The following is an 18,203-nucleotide window of genomic DNA, read 5'->3' on the forward strand; positions in this document are numbered from 1 at the left end:
GCGGAGTTTGTATGTTCTCCCCGTGCTTGCGTGGGTTTCCTCCGGGCACTCCGGTTTCCTCCCACATTCCAAAAACATGCATTTCAGGTGAATTGGCCGGTCCAAATTGTCCCTAGGTGTGAATGAGTGAGTGAGTTGTCTGTCCCCGAGTGCCCTGCGATTGGCTGGCAACCAGTTCAGGGTGTCCCCTGCCCACTGCTTGCTGGGATGGGCTCCAGCACCCCCGCGACCCTACTGAGGATAAGCGGTGTAGCTAATGAGATGAGATGAGATATTTTTAATGTACCGTACTTCAAATAGTTCATAATCTGCAAAAAATAAGCTTCCTCATGTTAAAAAGTGTTGAATTTTCTAGCATTTTCTTTATTTTTGTTGTTGTTGGTGTAGATCCAGTAAGTAGGCAAGTTTTTCAAGGCGGAGATTTTACTAACACAATACAATAAATACAATATTTTAAACATTGACTTTCATCCATCCATTATCCTCAGTAGGCTTGCGGGGGTGCTGGGGCCCATCCAGCCGTCTTCGGGCTGTGGGCAGGGGACACCCTGAACTGCTTGCCACGTGGGAGGAAACCGAAGTGCCTGGAGGAAACCCGCACATGCACAAGGAGAACATGCAAACTCCGGTAGCTGGATTTGAATCCATGACCTTGGAACTGTGCCGCAGATGTGCTAAGCACTCGGTCCCTGCGCCGCCCAATAATATTCATTTACTTTACTTATTAAAGTTCCAATATGCAAATGAGATGGCATTAATGTATGACCTGCATATTTCAAATGACGAGACAAAAACAGTATGGAGGAACATTGTTGTATATCCAAGGTAAATATTTAAAGGGACAGTGTGTATTAATGAATTACTAAAGGTCATCGTAACTTAGTATGCTGCCGAAGCGTGTACATTAAATGGACAGTGTGTATTATTTAGTGCCCCTAGTGGTAAAAAATAAATATTGATATAGATAGGCAAAAATACATGAACTATTACATAATAAGCATTTTTAAAAATACTCATAAGACGAGAAATTAGCATTTATTTTACATAAGATGAGCCTCACTGAAAGGGAGCGGACATAACTGCCATCTTGCTCTTATGGGTACCCAAACACTTCAAAAATGTTGGGCAGAAACGAGTCTTTTTTTGGTCATTTTAAATCTGTCGTTTGGATTCTTCCTTGTGCTTTTTAGCGCTCATTTTCAGTGGCCCTTAAAACAAAAACCATAGCAAAAATTTAGAAGGCTACGTTCATATCCAAAGACCAAGCTGGATACATCCGGAGCGGCTGAAAAGAGCAAATTGCTAGTGTTGTTCAGAGCTGATGCAAGTAATGAAGGATTTTATACATTTGACTATAAAGGATTTTATACCTCCTCCTTGATCTGCTACCTTATCGTGGTGGAGGAGTTTGTGTGTCCCAATGATCCTAGGAGCTATGTTGTCGGGGGCTTTAAGCCCCTGGTAGGGTCACCCATGGCAAACAGGTCCTAGGTGAGTGGCCAGACAAAACGCAGATCAGAAGACCCCTAATGATGAGAGAAAACTTTGGTCCTCGATTTCCCTCGCCCGGACGCGGGTTACCGGGGCCCCCTTCTGGAGCCAGGCCTGGAGGTGGGGTCCGCTGGCGAACGCCTGGTGGCCGGACCCTTACCCACGGGGGCCGGCCGGGCACAGCCCGAAGGGACGACGTGGGACCCTCTTCCCATGGGCTCACCACCTGTAGGAGGGGCCAAAGGGGTCGGGTGCGCAGAGAGCTGGGTAGCAGCCAAGGGAGGGGTCCCTGGCGCGACGATCCCCGGCTACAGAAACTGGCTTTTGGGACATGGAACGTCACCTCTCTGGCAGGGAAGGAGCCCGAGTTGGTGCGTGAGGTTGAGAAATTCCGACTAGATATAGTCGGACTCACCTCTACGCACGGCTTGGGCTCTGGTACCAGTCCTCTCGAGAGGGGTTGGACTCTCTTCCACTCTGGAGTTGCCCGTGGTGAGAGGCGCAGAGCCGGTGTGGGCATATTAATTGCTCCACGGCTCGGCGCCTGTACGTTGGGGTTCACCCCGGTAGACGAGAGGGTAGCCTCCCTCCGCCTTCGGGTGGGGGGACGGGTCCTGACTGTTGTTTGTGCTTATGCACCAAATAGCAGTTCGGAGTACCCACCCTTCTTGGGGTCCTTAGAGGGTGTACTTGAGAGCGCGCCCCCTGGGGACTCCCTCGTACTGCTGGGAGACTTCAACGCTCACGTGGGCAATGACAGTGAGACCTGGAGGGGCGTGATTGGGAAGAACGGCCCCCCTGACCTTAACCCGAGTGGTGTTTCGTTATTGGACTTCTGTGCTCGTCACGGTCTGTCCATAATGAACACCATGTTCAGACATAAGGGTGTCCATATGTGCACTTGGCACCAGGACACCCTAGGCCGTAGTTCGATGATCGACTTTGTCATCGTTTCATCAGACCTGCGGCCGCATGTTCTGGACACTCGGGTGAAGAGAGGGGCGGAGCTGTCAACTGATCACCACCTGGTGGTGAGTTGGCTTCGATGGTGGGGGAAGATGCCGGCCCGACCCGGCAGACCCAAGCGTGTTGTGAGGGTCTGTTGGGAAAAGCTGGCAGAATCTCCTGTTAGAAGAAGTTTCAATTCACACCTCCGGCAGAACTTCGCCCATGTCCCGAGGGAGGCGGGGGACATTGAGTCCGAGTGGACTATGTTCCGCGCCTCCATTGTCGAGGCGGCTGATCGGAGCTGTGGCCGCAAGGTAGTCGGTGCCTGCCGCGGCGGCAACCCTCAGACCCGTTGGTGGTCACCGGCGGTGAGGGATGCCGTCAAGCTGAAGAAGGAGTCTTATCGGGCCTTCCTAGCCTGTGGGACTCTGGAAGCAGCTGGCAGGTATCGGCTGGCCAAGCGGAATGCGGCTTTGGCGGTTGCCGAGGCAAAAACTTGGGCGTGGGAGGAGTTTGGAAAGGCCATGGAAGCCGACTTCCGAACGGCTTCGAGGAAATTCTGGTCCACCATCCGACGTCTTAGGGGGAGGAAGCGGTGTGCCATCGACACTGTGTATAGTGCCGATGGGGCGCTGCTGACCTCGACCCGGGACGTTGTAAATCGGTGGGCGGAGTACTTCGAAGACCTCCTCAATTCCACCGGCACGTCTTCCTCTGGGGAAGCAGAGCCTGAGGACTCTGGGTTGGGCTCTCGTATCACTGGGGTTGAAGTCACCGAGGTTGTCAAAAAACTCCTCGGTGGCAGGGCCCCGGGGGTCGATGAGATCCGCCCAGACTTCATTAAGGCTCTGGATGTTGTGGGCGTGTCATGGTTGACGCGCCTCTGCAACATCGCGTGGACATCGGGGACAGTGCCTCTGGACTGGCAGACTGGGGTGGTGGTTCCCGTCTTTAAGAAGGGGGACCGGAGAGTGTGTTCCAACTACAGGGGAATCACACTTCTCAGCCTCCCTGGTAAGGTCTATTCAGGGGTACTGGAGAGGAGGGTCCGCCAGGAAGTCGAATCTCGGATTCAGGAGGAACAGTGTGGTTTTCGTCCTGGCCGTGGAACACTGGACCAGCTCTATACACTCTTCAGGGTCTTTGAGGGTGCATGGGAGTTTGCCTGTCCGGTCTACATGTGTTTTGTGGACTTGGAGAAGGCATTCGACCGTGTTCCTCGGGAGGCCCTGTGGGGGGTGCTTCGGGAGTATGGGGTACCGCACAGTCTTATCCGTGCTGTGCGGTCCCTGTATGCCCGGTGCCAGAGTCTGGTCCGCATTGCCGGCAGTAAGTCGGATTCGTTCCCGGTGAGGGTTGGGCTCCGCCAGGGCTGCCCTTTGTCACCGATTCTGTTCATAACTTTTATGGACAGAATTTCTAGGCGCAGCCTTGGCGGGGGTGGAGTCCGGTTTGGGGGCCTCAGCATTGCGTCACTGCTTTTTGCAGATGATGTGGTGTTGTTGGCTTCCTCAGCCCGTGATCTTCAGCTCTCGCTGGAGCGATTCGCAACCGAGTGTGAAGCGGCCGGGATGGGGATCAGCACCTCCAAGTCCGAGGCCATGGTTCTCAGTCGGAAAAGGGTGGTATGCTCCCTCCGTGTCGGGGAGGAGGTCTTGCCCCAAGTGGAGGAGTTCAAGTATCTTGGGGTCTTGTTCACGAGTGAGGGTAGGATGGAACGGGAGATCGACAGACGGGTCGGTGCAGCGTCTGCCGTCATTCGGACCCTGTACCGGTCTGTCGTGGTGAAGAGGGAGCTGAGCCGAAAGGCAAAGCTCTCGATCTACCGGTCGATCTACGTTCCTACCCTCACCTATGGTCATGAACTTTGGGTCATGACCGAAAGAACTCGATCCCGGATACAAGCGGCCGAAATGAGTTTCCTCCGCAGGGTGGCTGGGTTCTCCCTTAGAGATAGGGTGAGAAGCTCAGTCATCCGGGAGGGACTCGGAGTAGAGCCACTGCTCCTCCGCGTTGAGAGGAGCCAGTTGAGGTGGCTCGGGCATCTAATAAGGATGCCTCCTGGACGCCTCCCTCGGGAGGTGTTCCGGGCATGTCCCACCGGCAGGAGGCCCCGGGGACGGCCCAGGACACGTTGGAGAGACTATGTCTCTCGGCTGGCTTGGGAACGCCTCGGGGTCCCGTCGGATGAGCTGGAGGAAGTGGCTGGGGATAGGGACGTCTGGGCTTCCCTTTTAACACTGCTGCCCCCGCGACCCGACCTCGGATAAGCGGAAGACAATGGATGGATGGATGGATTTTATACGATTGGACACAAGTTACATTTATTGAGAGCAATGAAGATTTTCACCGAGTAGGCTTAAGTTTAATGAGCAGTGAAAGTTCAGGGCACCCTAGTGGAGAATGATGTTTACAGGAATGGCGGGAACGGGACGTGAGGCTGATGAGATAATCAGCGCATCCAGACGCGGAGGGGCCCCGATGACGGAGGACGGCAGGCAATGTTTGAAAACGCTCTGCTGTTTTGAGTTTTCCAGACATCGCGGCGAGGTGGTGGAGCTCACGTTGTTGAAACTTCATTGACACGCCCATGGGAGGAGCCGGCACACCATCTTGCAGAAAGAAGTGGGCCGAGAAAAGGCTGGAGGACTTGAAGAGAGGGTTCCCCAGAGACTCCAACGACACTAATTCGGCCATTTTCGATGGAGTACACTTAGTTATAATAGTAATGAAATTAAATCTGCCCCCGTGTGAAATTGCCGGCTTTTCTTGTTCATCTTTTCCATCAAGAAACGAGCGCGCATTGTTGGGTGAATGTAGGTTGTGTTTGTTTAATGGAGTCCGATAACTCATTCGAACAATTTGGTAAACGCTACATTTCAATATTTAATTCCCAACAATAACTAACTCTAGCCGCTCGAGGGAGAGGCAATTCCAAAGATTGCGAGAGCATACCAGAATTTGTCAAGCGCCAGGACAATAACAGCAAACCAAAACCTGCAGCCGAGCGGCTAGTATGACCTGTTAGAGAAGGAAACAGTGAAAAAAAAACGTCAACTTTGTCAAATGGAGACTAAAGTTCTGAATAGAATGACAAGGAATCTAAAAGAAAATAAAATTAGATTTATGAGCGTGCATGTTGTTTTTGGCTCATCTAAATTAGTCGCGTTTTATTTAATCGAATAAGTCATTTTTCCATCACTAGAGGTCGCTATATATCCGACAGTGGGGCTTTAAAACTCTTTTGAAGACACAAAAACAAGTATTGCAGTTTTGCCTCCAGATACTAATTGCACTGTGAAAAAGAGCAACAATTGTGAAGAATAGACATGGAGCTTTTAGACATTAATGGACACATAACCCAGAGAGTGTTTTAAAGATTTATTTCCACAGAAGAATAAGCCATCATTCGATAGGACGGCGAAATATAGCCTTGTGCAATCTGGATATCCATTGGTCAGAACTTAAAATTCAATTGAATTTTGGTCTGTTGAACTGCTCCTTTTCCTAAAGGCGAGCAAAATATATACCCTGCTTAGGGTTTATTCTCCCACACTCATAAGACAAGTAGCAATTCATAGAAAGGTGGAACGATGCAATCGTTGACTCACATCGGGCATGAGTACGACGAGTAGAATCTCACGAGAAGTACTTAAAGCCCCGAGTGGAAAGTCCAATTAGTAAACGGGCTGAGATGTTTTGCTTTCGCTTGAAAAACGCTTTCAAGTTGAAGGATACACAAAAAGAGTGTCCGTCTGAAGCCAACACGGGCCCTTGTCACAATTGGAACACGGATGACGCCCTCTTGTGGAGGAGGCGGGTACATTAAAAAAAAAAGTCTCTCCGGTTATAGGCTAGTTGCTTTTGCTAGGCGTCTGCAGCTTCCAGGCTCCCGTCAGGTAGCGCAAGCGGATGAAGAGAAGGTCTCGGCCCATCTGGAGCCAGCTCCAGAACGGAACCAGCTTGGAGCCTGCGGACGCACACATACACGCCCGATGACCAATGTTCCCTGTCATTTTCCCTACGGGTCTGAGCGTTCACGCAAAGTCTGTGAGCAACCATAATCCCAAGTGTGGCAACTCCATCATGATCAAACATGTCCAAAACTTGACATCAAGTTACATTTTGCTGAGTTTCCGGCAATGCAAAATGATTTTTCTCTTTTGAATGAATTGATTCATGTACTATTGCAAAGGTTGTACGGCCTACAAACGTCTTTCACAAGATATCCATTCCCTTTTATTTCCTGATATATTTTGTCGCATAATATTAACATTTTTGGGGGCTTATTGAGTCGGTTGTGAGATACAGAACTGTACTTAATCACATTTTTTTTGTGGAAGTACAATGTTGGCAACAAGATTCACTTGATATAATGGGAAAATTATTTGAATGCAACACAAACTTTTTCTTCTTTTTCACTTTTTTTAAAAATTCCTTTAAAGAAAATCTCATTCTCATTATTTTTTCCGACCTGTTCCTTTTTTCTTTTTGTTCTCTATTTACTCTTTTCCTACATTTCTTTCTTTTTTTTCTGGCTTTTTTCTAAATTTTTCCTTCTTTTTTTTCTCTTCCTTTTGTTTTTTTTTTCTCAGCTTTTCACTACTTTTTCATTTTGGTATTTTTTTCTTTTTGTTCTATTCCCCCCTTCCTTTAAGTCATTTTGTGCATAAATTTTCATCATATTTGGTCATGTTGGGATGAAAGAAGCAAAAACAACCCAAAACGGTCCCTTTCAGTGAGTCGAGCCGAAGAAGCCGGTTCTCGACATACTCGAATAACTTTACTCAACTTCGTTCTCCTTCGACTCGACTTCAAAATACCGCATTTATGACACAACGTCAGGGGAACCCGTGTATTTTTACCTTCATGGGGCGGCAGTAGCTCAGGAGGTAGAGCGTTTTGGAATCAAGGGATCCCAGTTCGAATCCGGGCTCGTCCGTGTTACATGTCGAAGTGTCCTTGGGTAAGACACTGAACCCCTAATACCCCCAATAAGCAGGTTAGCGTCTTACATGGCTGCAATACAAGGCCGCTATTGGGTAATGTGGAGCACATTGTAAAGCGCTTTGGGAAGTCATTGACTTGAAAAGCGCTATAGAAATGCAGATCATTTCATTTCATGTAACTTTGACTTAAATCGTTTCTTAATTAGTAATTTTGATCCCTCATTTTTATGCGCTGGCTCGATTTTCTTGTGCGCTGAGAATGTGCGAGCAGTGCGCAATTGCGCACGCACGCAGCTTAGAGGGAACACTGCCGATGACCACGCCCGTTTTGGAGCGAGGGTGCGTTTCGCGATATCGGCTCGTGGGGTTATCAAATGAATCCTCCTTATGTTTGAGAACATTAAGATTTCCCGTGCCGAAAAGGTAAGCGTCCTCCGGTGCCTCGCAAATGGCGTTCTGTGTCGGCCCCCCTCGCACCTTACCTTCTATCTCGGTCCAGTTGACGGCCACCTCTGCGATGGGGATGTCCAAGCGCTGCGCGATGTACAAAAGCTCCACGTCGAAAGCCCTGCCCAACACAAGTAGACATTTTATCGATATGGACCGGGACGCCGCTTTCGACTTCATCCGTTTCAGTTTAAAGGTCGAGGTCTTCATCTATGAAACTCATTCGTCCGTCCGATTCATCTCATCTCATTAGCTGCACCGCTTATCCACAGTAGGGTCGCGGGGGTGCTGGAGCCCATCCCAGCAATCATCGGGCAGTGAGCAGAGGACACCCTCAACTGGTTGCCAGCCAATCGCAGGGCACACAGGGACAGACAACTCGCTCGCTCATTCACACCGAGGGACAATTTGGACCGGCCAATTCACCTGAAATGCATATCTTTGGAATGTGGGAGAAAACCAGAGTGCCCGGAAGAAACCCACGCAAGCACGGGGAGAATATACAAACTCCGCACTGCCCCGCTGTGCTGCCCCCTTTCAATTCATATGAAAATAAAAATCCTTTTTTAAAAAATACAAAAATATCTAAATATGTAGATGTACATAATACTATATGTAAAACATTAAAGTGTTAAAAAAAATAATACCTAATAATAATGCCATGAGGCTCTTTAACTCCACCCGGGGGAGTAAAAGACCACATTAAACCCCCAGTGTTCTGGTTTGCCCGCGTCCTAGACACATCATTTTTCCTGGGGACGCATAGTGTCAAATCAACGTGCATCCCCGGGACGCAACATTTTGACACAAAATTGTCATTATTACCCGATTACTTTTTTTAAACTAAGATTTACTGCACTCCAAACTTTTCGTCAGGCATTTTCGTTTTGGTCTCGCAGTTCGAGTTTTCGTCCGCACGCCAATCTCGGCCAAAGAGATCTCGTTGCTTTGAGATGACGTCATTGTCGTGGTGCTTGTCGTCGAGGGAAGGTTAAAATCAACACAAAATTGGTAATTTCTTCAGTCTCGCTAATAAGTCGAAACTTAATACTTTATGTAGAAAAGGCAGAAAAATGAGCCAAATTTTGACTCGTTTTAATGTTATTGATTGCTCCGAAGCAGAGTGCATTTCATCTTTCGTTCTTAGGGACAGCAGTCGCTCAAAGGTAAATAGCTCGTCTCGGGATCAAGAAGTCACGGGTTCGATTTCGGCTCCTCTGACACGGAGTCTCTGATACTCTAAACTCATATTTGATTGTTTTGAATTTTCGGGGATTTCATGTCGTTTGAATTTACATCGTTTCGGTGCGTAAAAATCCGCGGAGTCGTTTGGGAGCCTAAAGAGCAGGCTCTTTTTAGGAAGCCAGGCTGAAAGTGCCGCTTCTCAAAGAAAGAGCCGGAATTCCCGTGACCTGTCTGATGCGCCTGCCTTCTTGGATGCGACAGTAGGGGGCAGTAACGCTTCACGCGACAACTCTGTAACGAGGACAGGAGCCACCGTCAGCGGCATTTTTACACACTTAAAAAAAATATATATTCATTTAAAAGTGTGGTTTATCGAGTCAGACTGCCAGTAACGGCGATCAACGTGAGCATTTTCGACCACTTGGCCCAAAATTCGAGCATTGTCCGGACGTCGAAAACACAATGTTAAAAGTGAAGGATTTCAAGCCCCCGTACGAACCCTGGGAAAATCCTCACCATCGTTCCACGTGCAGCGAGGAGAAAGTGCCTCGCGCCGCCTCCCGCGTGAAAAGCTTGAAGCCGCACTGCGTGTCGCGGATGCCGCGCACGCAAAAGAACCAGACCAGGAAGTGGAAGCCGCGCATCAGGATGTTGCGGAACAGCGAGCGCTAAAGCGGAGACAGGAAATGGGTTTGAGTGAAGCGCGGCAGGCAGCGACGGCAATGGGGTTACCTGAGCCACGGCTTCTTCCTGCAGGTGAGCTCGGGAACCGCAGGAGATGGCCATGTTGTCCTAGAGGATAAAGAAAAATGGCGTTTATGTTGTCACGCACGAGTGATACTGTTTATACTACTCTTAAATCCTAAAACATACAAACGAGCAGTGTTCCCTCTAAGCTGCGCGCGTGCACGATCGCGCACTGCTCACACATTCTCCGCGCACAAGAAAATCTAGGGCTCAAAATTGCTTGTTAAGAAGCGAATTAAAAGTTACAGTGCATGAAGGTAAAAATACACGGGTTCCCCCGACATTGTGTCCTAAATGCGTATTTTGAAGTCGAGTCGAACGAGAACGAAGTTGAGTAAAGTTAGTAGAGTTTGTCGGGGAACCGGCTCCTTTGGCTCGGCTCACTAAAAGGAACCGGCTCTTTCGGGGCCTAAACGGCTCTTCGGGTTGTTTTTGCTTTAATCCCAACATGACAAAAATATTATGTAAAATGATGCAAAAAATGACTTAAAGGTAGGGGGGAATAGAACATAAAAGAAAAAAATACCAAAATGAAAAAGTAGTGAAAAGCAAAAAAAGAAACAAAAGGAACAGAAAAAAAGAAGGAAACATTTTGAAAAAAGCCAGAAAAAAAATGAAAAGAAAAATGTAGGAAAAAGTAACTAGGCTGCACAACCTTTGCAATCGTACATGAGTCAATTTATTCAAAAGAGAAAAATAATTTTGCATTGCCGGAAACTCAGCAAAATGTAACTTTATGTCAATTTTTGGACTTGATAATTAATTATCTTGCCACACTTGGGATTATGGTTGCTCACTGTTGTTTCAAGCACTGCTCACCGACTTTGTGTGAACGCTCGGACCCGTAAGGAAAATTAGAGGGAACATTGCAAACAAGTACATGGTTTTGCATAACATCTATCTATATGTCCTTGCTTTATTCAATATATTAAGACTGTCTGTCCGCATCCTCGACTTCTGGAGACGCAACTTCGAGGGAAGAAGACCGGCACCCTAGCGAGCGTTCATCGATGGAAAGGGTTTAGAGAAAAGTCTCTGTGGTTTTGTGGAGAAAGACCGGTGTTGTGTTGCAAGTGCTTGTAGCCATGGTACAAACAAAGGGCAAGAAACCAAAATGGGGCAGACTGGCAAAAATAACACACAGGAGCTAAACCGGTCGGGACACGGCGGGCGAGCCGGCTGCTAAAAAAAAAAAGACCGAAAGCGTAGAGTAGGCAGCAAGTTGAAGACTTTTAGAATGCTTTTTGAAATCAACTTTAAGATCAAGTTCATCAAAAATAATAATCACCAAATGAATTAGGGGTAGTTTAAAACAAATGTATATCGATATTTTTTGTTTAAATCACATTATGGTATGGATGCTATGAAACAATGTTGAACCAAGAAATCACAAGTTGCTGACTAAGCGAGTCGATTCCGAGAAAAAACACTTTGGAATCCGAGAAAAACATCACGTGATCAGGAGAACACAGTAAAAAAAGCCCAGCGTCTCCTGGACAAATTTGAACGTGGATGATGCAATAAACTGCGTTCCCTTTCTGCCATATTTCGTCTCTGCGTATATTTTGGGGCGATGCCCGACGACGCCCTCTCCAAAAAGGTCCAGTTGAAACATTTCCAAGTTTTAGACATGGAAAACAAAAAAGGATGTTTGCAGTACATGATAGATCCTCAGTCAAAACTGACTCCTCTCCTACGTTCACGAGGCATTTTTATCATGACACATGAAAAATGACACTTTGACTTCAAACAAATATAACTCGTTTTTGCACATTTAAGACTTTGGGAAATTGGACGAAAGCCTTCTTTTTAAAATCCTGAATTGGATACAAGACTCTCGCTCCAAAAAATGAACAAGGTGGCGAGAGTAAACAGAACGTGTGCCGTCTTTAGTCCGGCGATTATTGTTCCAAGCGTCGAACCTGTTTTGGACGGAGGGCTTTAAGGGCAGCTTCCACTTTGTCCAGGTCCGCGAATTTGGTGGCCCCGTCGGCGTCGGCCATGAGAACCAGGCGGCCCCTGGAGCTCAGCGTTCCCTTTTCCCAGAAAAGTCAAAGTTAGCGCGCTCGCTGGCTCCCGCTGCTAGAAACGGTCTCGCCGTGCTCACCAAGCGAACGGCGCCTCCTTTTCCTCGGTTCTTCACCAGCGATAGGACTCGCACCTTCTCTGCCCCGAACTTCTTGGTGTACCGCAGGGCCACCTAGTGGTCAATAACAAAGACAGACGGGGACGCCATCGATTTTTGCTCGGCTACAATCCGATATCATGCCAACGTGACATCACTGACAATTTGTTACGTTTTGAAATAGATACCTGTAATTAATTAGTCTCTTTTTAAATCACCATGACATTAAAAGTGATAGTTGGATGAAAGAAGCTAATTAGCGAATAATAAAACGATTTCTACGTGCGAAAGTGGCCATACCGTGAATAGATTTCTCATGCAGTAATGGCCCCAACAACATCTGAGGATTTGTAAGAAACATTAAAGGTGGTTTATGGATCTTCAAAATATTCTATATTTTGGCTGAAATCATCATTGGAGCTCCTTTTGTTGAGCCTGCAACTGCGAAAATTTTAGATGCACAAGAGAAAAACTCCTTTATTATCTTTTTGAGGGTTAGGGTTGACATTTGGACTGTAATCGAAAGAGTCCTATTCTTACTTTCACCATTTTCATCCTACAATAAAAGAAAACCACATGCGTGATATCATTCCTGGCCCCTTGCTGCCAGCACATACTTTGTGCAATTTTGAGCCGTTCCTTTCTATGATGCCACTTTCTGACAATGAGCTCCTATAAACTGACATGAATTCTGCCTCAACAAAGCCCACGTATTTATCAAAAACAGAAGAAAATGAGCCAAATTTGGACTCGATTTAATGACATTGATTGCCTTCAATCGGATCTTTTGCTGTTTATTTTACTGATTTGAATTCATATTTTTAGCGTTTTTAGAAGTTCTGTGTCTACATTGGTAAAAATAGCATTGTAAAGAGTTATTTTGCATTATATCATTTTTTATAACACTGAAGTATTAATACTTTGAACGTTTATTTTATTGTTTGGTCTTTTCAGGGATTTTGTGTTTCAACTTTGAACTGTTCAGTGTGTAAAGATCTAAACCTGTTTTGTATTTTCCCAAAAAATGTTTTAGATTTGTGAATATTTTAGTCGTTTTTCAGGGATCCCCGAGCCAAAAGAGCCAGTTTTCTAAATAGAGCTGTCCTCTTGGGTGTGACCAGTAGGAGGTGGTGATGCTTCACACGACAAGGCCATCATGACAAACCACTAGAGCAGTCTTATATGCGTTTTTTACACACTTTTGCGTCATTTTTCCTCGTTTATGGCGTGGTCTATAGAGTCAGACTGTTGAGAAACACGGCAACAATTTCAAACATTTTAAAGCACTTCACACAAGATGAAGGGGTAGGGAATATATAAGCATTTGCTTCTGACTACCCCTTTTCGAACATATTATGTAATACTATTTTGTTGTTGAGTTAATGTTTTGTTTGTTTTAATGTTCGAATAAAGTTTTCATTCATTCATTTCACCCAAAGTTCAAGCATCTTCCTGATCTTGAAAACACAACATTAAACACAAAGCATTTTAAAGGATTTCAAGCGGCCGTGCGAACCCTGTATGTAAAAAAATACAAATGTATTCATGTATCAATTAAGATTGGCATGATGGCTCATTTATTTTTGCCTGCGTGTTATATGTCGAAGTGTCCTTGGGCAAGACACTGAATCCCTAATGCCCCCAATAAGCAGGTCTGCGCCTTGCATGGCTGACTCCCTAATGGTGTGTGTGAGCGTGTGTGTGAACGGGTAAGTGTGAAGCACATTGTAAAGCACTTTGGGAGGTCTTCCGTGACTTGAAAAGCGCTATCAAAATGCAGACCATTCACCATTTAGCATCTTGATGATCCTCAAAACGTTTGAAGGCTGACTCCCTATTGGTGTGTGAGTGTGTGTGCGAATGGGTCAGTGTGAAGCACACTGTAAAGCGCTTTGGGAGGTCTTCATCGACTTGAAAAGCGCTATAGAAATGCAGACCATTTACCATTTAATATTCAAATCGATTGTTCTCTCTACTGAATAAAGTATTGTTGTACCACCAAGAGGCACTCACTATACACACTGTACTTTGAAGTGGTTGCATACTATTGGTGGGGACAAAACAATCATTTCTCGATATTGGTGGGCAAGGAAGAACCACGCCATCGGTTGAGAGCGGTTCTCACCTCCGTGGTTTTGTCTTTGCTGCCATCGTCCACCACGATCACCTCGTACGTGAACGAAGCTTGCTGTTTCTATGCATCAGAGTACAAAAACGGTTTAACGCCGCCATCTGCTGGAGCTTGTACGAACAGCACGAAGCCTTTTCAGAATCGTGATTAGCGCCTGTGGTACTGACCCGCCTGTTCTCCAAATATTCCATGGCCTCATCCAGCATCACGGGCACTGAAATATAGAAGAAATAGAGGGAAGGTCATTTAACGCAGGGGTCTTAAAGTCAATTGAGTTGGGGTCAGTGTTCCCTCTATTATCTATTATTATATTTATTATTAGGAAGCGAATTAAGTCAAAGTTACAGTGCATGAAGGTAAAAATACACGGGTTCCCCTGACGTTGTGTCCTAAATGCGGTATTTTGAAGTTGAGTCGAAGTAGAAGAAGTTGAGTAAAGTTAGTAGAGGTTGTCGAGAACCGGCTTTTTCGCCTCGGCTCACTAAAAGGAACCGGCTCTTTCGGCTCCTAAACGGCTCTTCGGGTGGTTTTTGCTTCTTTAATCCCAACATGACCAAATATGATGTAAAACTATGCACAAAATGACTTAAAGGAAGGGGGGAATAGAACAAAAAAAGAAAAAAATACCAAAATGAAAAAGTAGTGAAAAGCTGAGGAAAAAAAAACAAAAGGAAGAGAAAAAAAAGAAGGAAAAATTTAGAAAAGAAGAAAAGAAAGAAACAAAGGGAAAAAAAAGTAAATAGAGAACAAAAAGAAAAAAGTAACAGCTCGGAAAAAATAAACACAATGAGATTTTTTAAAAAGAATTTTTAAAAAGTAGAAAAAAAAAAACCATGAAAAAAAGAAGAAAAAGTTTGTTTTGCATTCAAATAATTTCCTATGATATGAAGTGAATCTTGTTGCCAACATTGTACTTCCACTAAAAAAATGTCATTAAGTACAGTTCTGTATCTTACAACAGACTAAATAAGCCCCCAAAAATGTTAATATTAGGCGACAAAATATGTCAGGAAATAAAAAGAAATGGAAATCTTGTGAAAGAATTGTAAGAATAAACGACGTTTGTAGGCCGTACAACCTTTGCAATAGTACATGGGTCAATTCATTCAAAAGAGAAAAATAATTTTGCATTGCCGAAAACTCAGCAAAATGTAACTTGATGTTAAGTTTTGGACATGTTTGATAATGACTTAGTTGCCACACTTGGGATTGCCGTTGCTCACTGTTGTTTCAAGCGTTGCTCACCGACTTTGTGTGAACGCTCAGACCCCTGGACAATTACAGGGAACATTGGTTGGGGTCCTTGGAAGCCAGGGTTCAGGTGAGGTTGGCCCTCCACAAAAACAGCGTCGATAAAAAAAAATTCAGCTCTTCTTAAAGGGACAGTCTTTTACATTTGTTCACTAAATGTCACGTGTCGTACAACCCAAATGCAGTCCAAGGAAGACTAAAAACGACGGAGACTGAAAGGGAGCAAAAAGAAGGCCTTTTCTTTTCATTTTAGCCAGCCTATCACAAAGACAAAAAGAAGGGAAAAATGAATAAAAAAAACAGGGAAGAGGAAATGAGAAAAAGAGGCAAAAAAGGAACATGTTAATAAAAAGAAAGTAAAAAAGAAAGAAAACAATACAATTGAAAAAAAAGCCATTTTCTCCCCTTTTTCTTTTCATAGTTTCCTCTTTAAATATATCTATTTTTCTTGAATTTTACTTTGTCTTCTTTTTTTTCATTTTTACTGAATGTTCTTATTTCTCTTAAAAAATATGAAGGTGTGTTTCTCTGTATTTTTCCGTTTTAGCACTCGTTTTCCGTGGCACGACAGAATACAAGCCGGTTAAAGAGGCAGTCAAAACATCAGGTTTAATCTCACTCACTCCTCAACTCCTCGTTGTAGGCAGGCACCACCACGGAGAGTTCTACAGAGGGCGGCTCGTGCAGACTCGGGAATTCCTGGACGGCGCCGCTCGCCGCGAGAAAGCCTTTCTCCTTTTCCTCCCGAGTCAAGTCGGCCGCGCCGGCCGTGACGTGCGCCGCCATCACCAACTGAAAACAGGCCGGATGTCATACTTCGATTTTTCAACCAAGCGTTTTTCCCCGCTCTCGTATTTGTTTGTTCCACGGACAGCCATGAGGCTCTTTAACTCCACCCGGGGGAGTAAAAGCCCACATCGAGCCCTACTCCCACATTTGCATATTACCCTATTTTTATGACATTGTGTATTTTCCATAGCACTATTTAAATACTCTATAGCAACACGTTATATTGGGTATTTTTGTATTCTGTATCTTTTATTTTAATATTTTATTTTTCAACACAAGGATACTGCTGGAAGTGGGAATTTCCCTACAGGGATAAATAACGTATCTATCCATCTATCTATCTATCTATCTTCCCGTCAGATATTACTAAATTTTGTGCAGGCTTGGGGAGTAACAGAATACATGGAAGGGCAAAAATGATTTTGGCAAGCTGTTTGGATTGATATACATTTTGTTTCTGTCGCATTTTAGTTACCGTAAAATCCGGACTATAGAGCGCACCTGATTATAAGCCGCACCCACCACATTTTAAGTGGATAACCGCTCTTGTACTTACACAAGCCGCACCTGTATATAAGCCGCATGCGCCCACATTAAAACATGTAATACAATCGCAAAATTAACCCTAACCCTACTTTGAGTCTGCGATTTTAACTGAGCACAAAGTACACAGTTTAATAACCACAGCCGGGAAAATGAACGGAAAATGATACCGGTAGTTAAGATTTGATGCAGACCTGCACAGTCCGGGTCCCGTTTAAAGTAATCCAAGGAAAAAAAGTGTATATTTCCAAAGGTAAGGGTGGGAAAAATATATATCCACCTTTGTCTGCCGTGTCCACAAACACTCACCTTTACCGGTCCCCACTTCCCGTCCTCCCCCGCGTCTGTTACGCCCCTTCTTTTTAATTGGTCAGTGCAAGACTTATCAGAATAAGTGTCCAAAATAAATACAAATAAATACATGACAAAAATATATAGTTGCAAATACATATTATACATGGTTACACATATTTACAAAGAAAGACGGTACACCGAGAGAGTTTTGTAAAGCTTTAATAATAATATTATAACTTTTATCCCAAACCGTGCCTGTGAAGGGTAGCAAAACGCTACTGACAAAACGCTCGCAATACGGTTAAAGTGTCTGTTAAATAAAACTTACCGTACATATAGAAATCACGGTAAAACGTTCTCATCTTCCTCCCTATAACTGTCGTCATCAAAGTTTCCCTCCTTTAATATGGGAAAGAAACTTTGTCATATAGACGTCGTCCCACGCTCCCTTATTCAAAAACACGCTAGCAACACGCTCGCAAGGTAAAGTTTGCGTGCAGTAGCTCTATTTCCTTCTTTATCGGACTGTTCGATTGCGTTTATCTTGTAAGCTGCGTCATGTGCCTTGAACTCGAGCGCCGCTGGCGGCTGTTAGAAAAATTACATAAATTGGCCGCATCACTGTATAAACCGCAGGGTTGAACCTTTGGAAGAAAAGTAGCGGCTTATAGTCCGGAATTTACGGTAGTTAGTTTTGCCTGAGATCAAAGCCAGGAGAGAAAGCTTACCACGTGTTGTGAGTCATCATTTTATTCATATTGAGTTTCCTTTGTCTTTTATTAGCATGTTTTGTATTGGAGTCATCCAAAAGTCATTGAAAGTAATCAAGTTAAAGTAACCCTACCCAACCCTGGTAACTATTTATGAATAGGACACGATTTCTAGTCCGTCATTTGACTCAAATCAACAGTAACAACATGACAAACTTACCACAACGATCGCCACGATCGCAAAAGCCATTAAAGCTCCAAAAATTTCACAAATGCAGTCCATTTTGGGAAGACTGGCTTTGAACTCCCCGCGGCTCCCTCGCCGCGGAGCTCTTCAGCTTTCTTCTTTCTTTGGGTGACTATTTGCGATTTTGACAGTTTCGAGGACGTTTCCCGGCGGTCATTTAACCAATTTAAACGAGACAAAGTTCATGTTTGATTAAGTTAATTTGGGGTTCATGTTCTTCTTCGTCGGCTTCCAATCACGAGTGAACACACAGGCAACGCGGAAGTACTGGTTTCCGGATGGACACGTCGTTGCTTGTGACGTAGTGGCGACGTGAAACAGTGACATCTGTTGGCCAGGAGGAAGA

General features: G+C 45.1%; 1 protein-coding gene across 1 annotated transcript; it reads right to left on the bottom strand.

Annotated features, from left to right (window-relative positions):
- Window positions 1-5,807: 5,807 nt before the first annotated feature.
- alg5 (ALG5 dolichyl-phosphate beta-glucosyltransferase) lies at window positions 5,808-18,130 on the bottom strand. The gene is made up of 10 exons (XM_088321481.1): window positions 17,831-18,130; window positions 15,898-16,066; window positions 14,191-14,237; window positions 14,018-14,086; window positions 11,875-11,967; window positions 11,690-11,803; window positions 9,753-9,812; window positions 9,537-9,688; window positions 7,871-7,956; window positions 5,808-6,409 (listed from the first exon to the last, which is right to left on the bottom strand). The coding sequence occupies exons 1-10, from the start codon at window positions 17,891-17,893 to the stop codon at window positions 6,294-6,296; spliced, it is 969 nt and encodes a 322-aa protein (XP_088177607.1). The 5' UTR covers window positions 17,894-18,130; the 3' UTR covers window positions 5,808-6,293.
- Window positions 18,131-18,203: the final 73 nt, after the last annotated feature.

This window comes from Urocampus carinirostris, chromosome 17 (genome assembly GCF_059441175.1).
Source record: "Urocampus carinirostris isolate Australia breed hairy pipefish chromosome 17, RoL_Ucar_1.0, whole genome shotgun sequence".
Classification (NCBI taxonomy): domain Eukaryota; kingdom Metazoa; phylum Chordata; class Actinopteri; order Syngnathiformes; family Syngnathidae; genus Urocampus; species Urocampus carinirostris.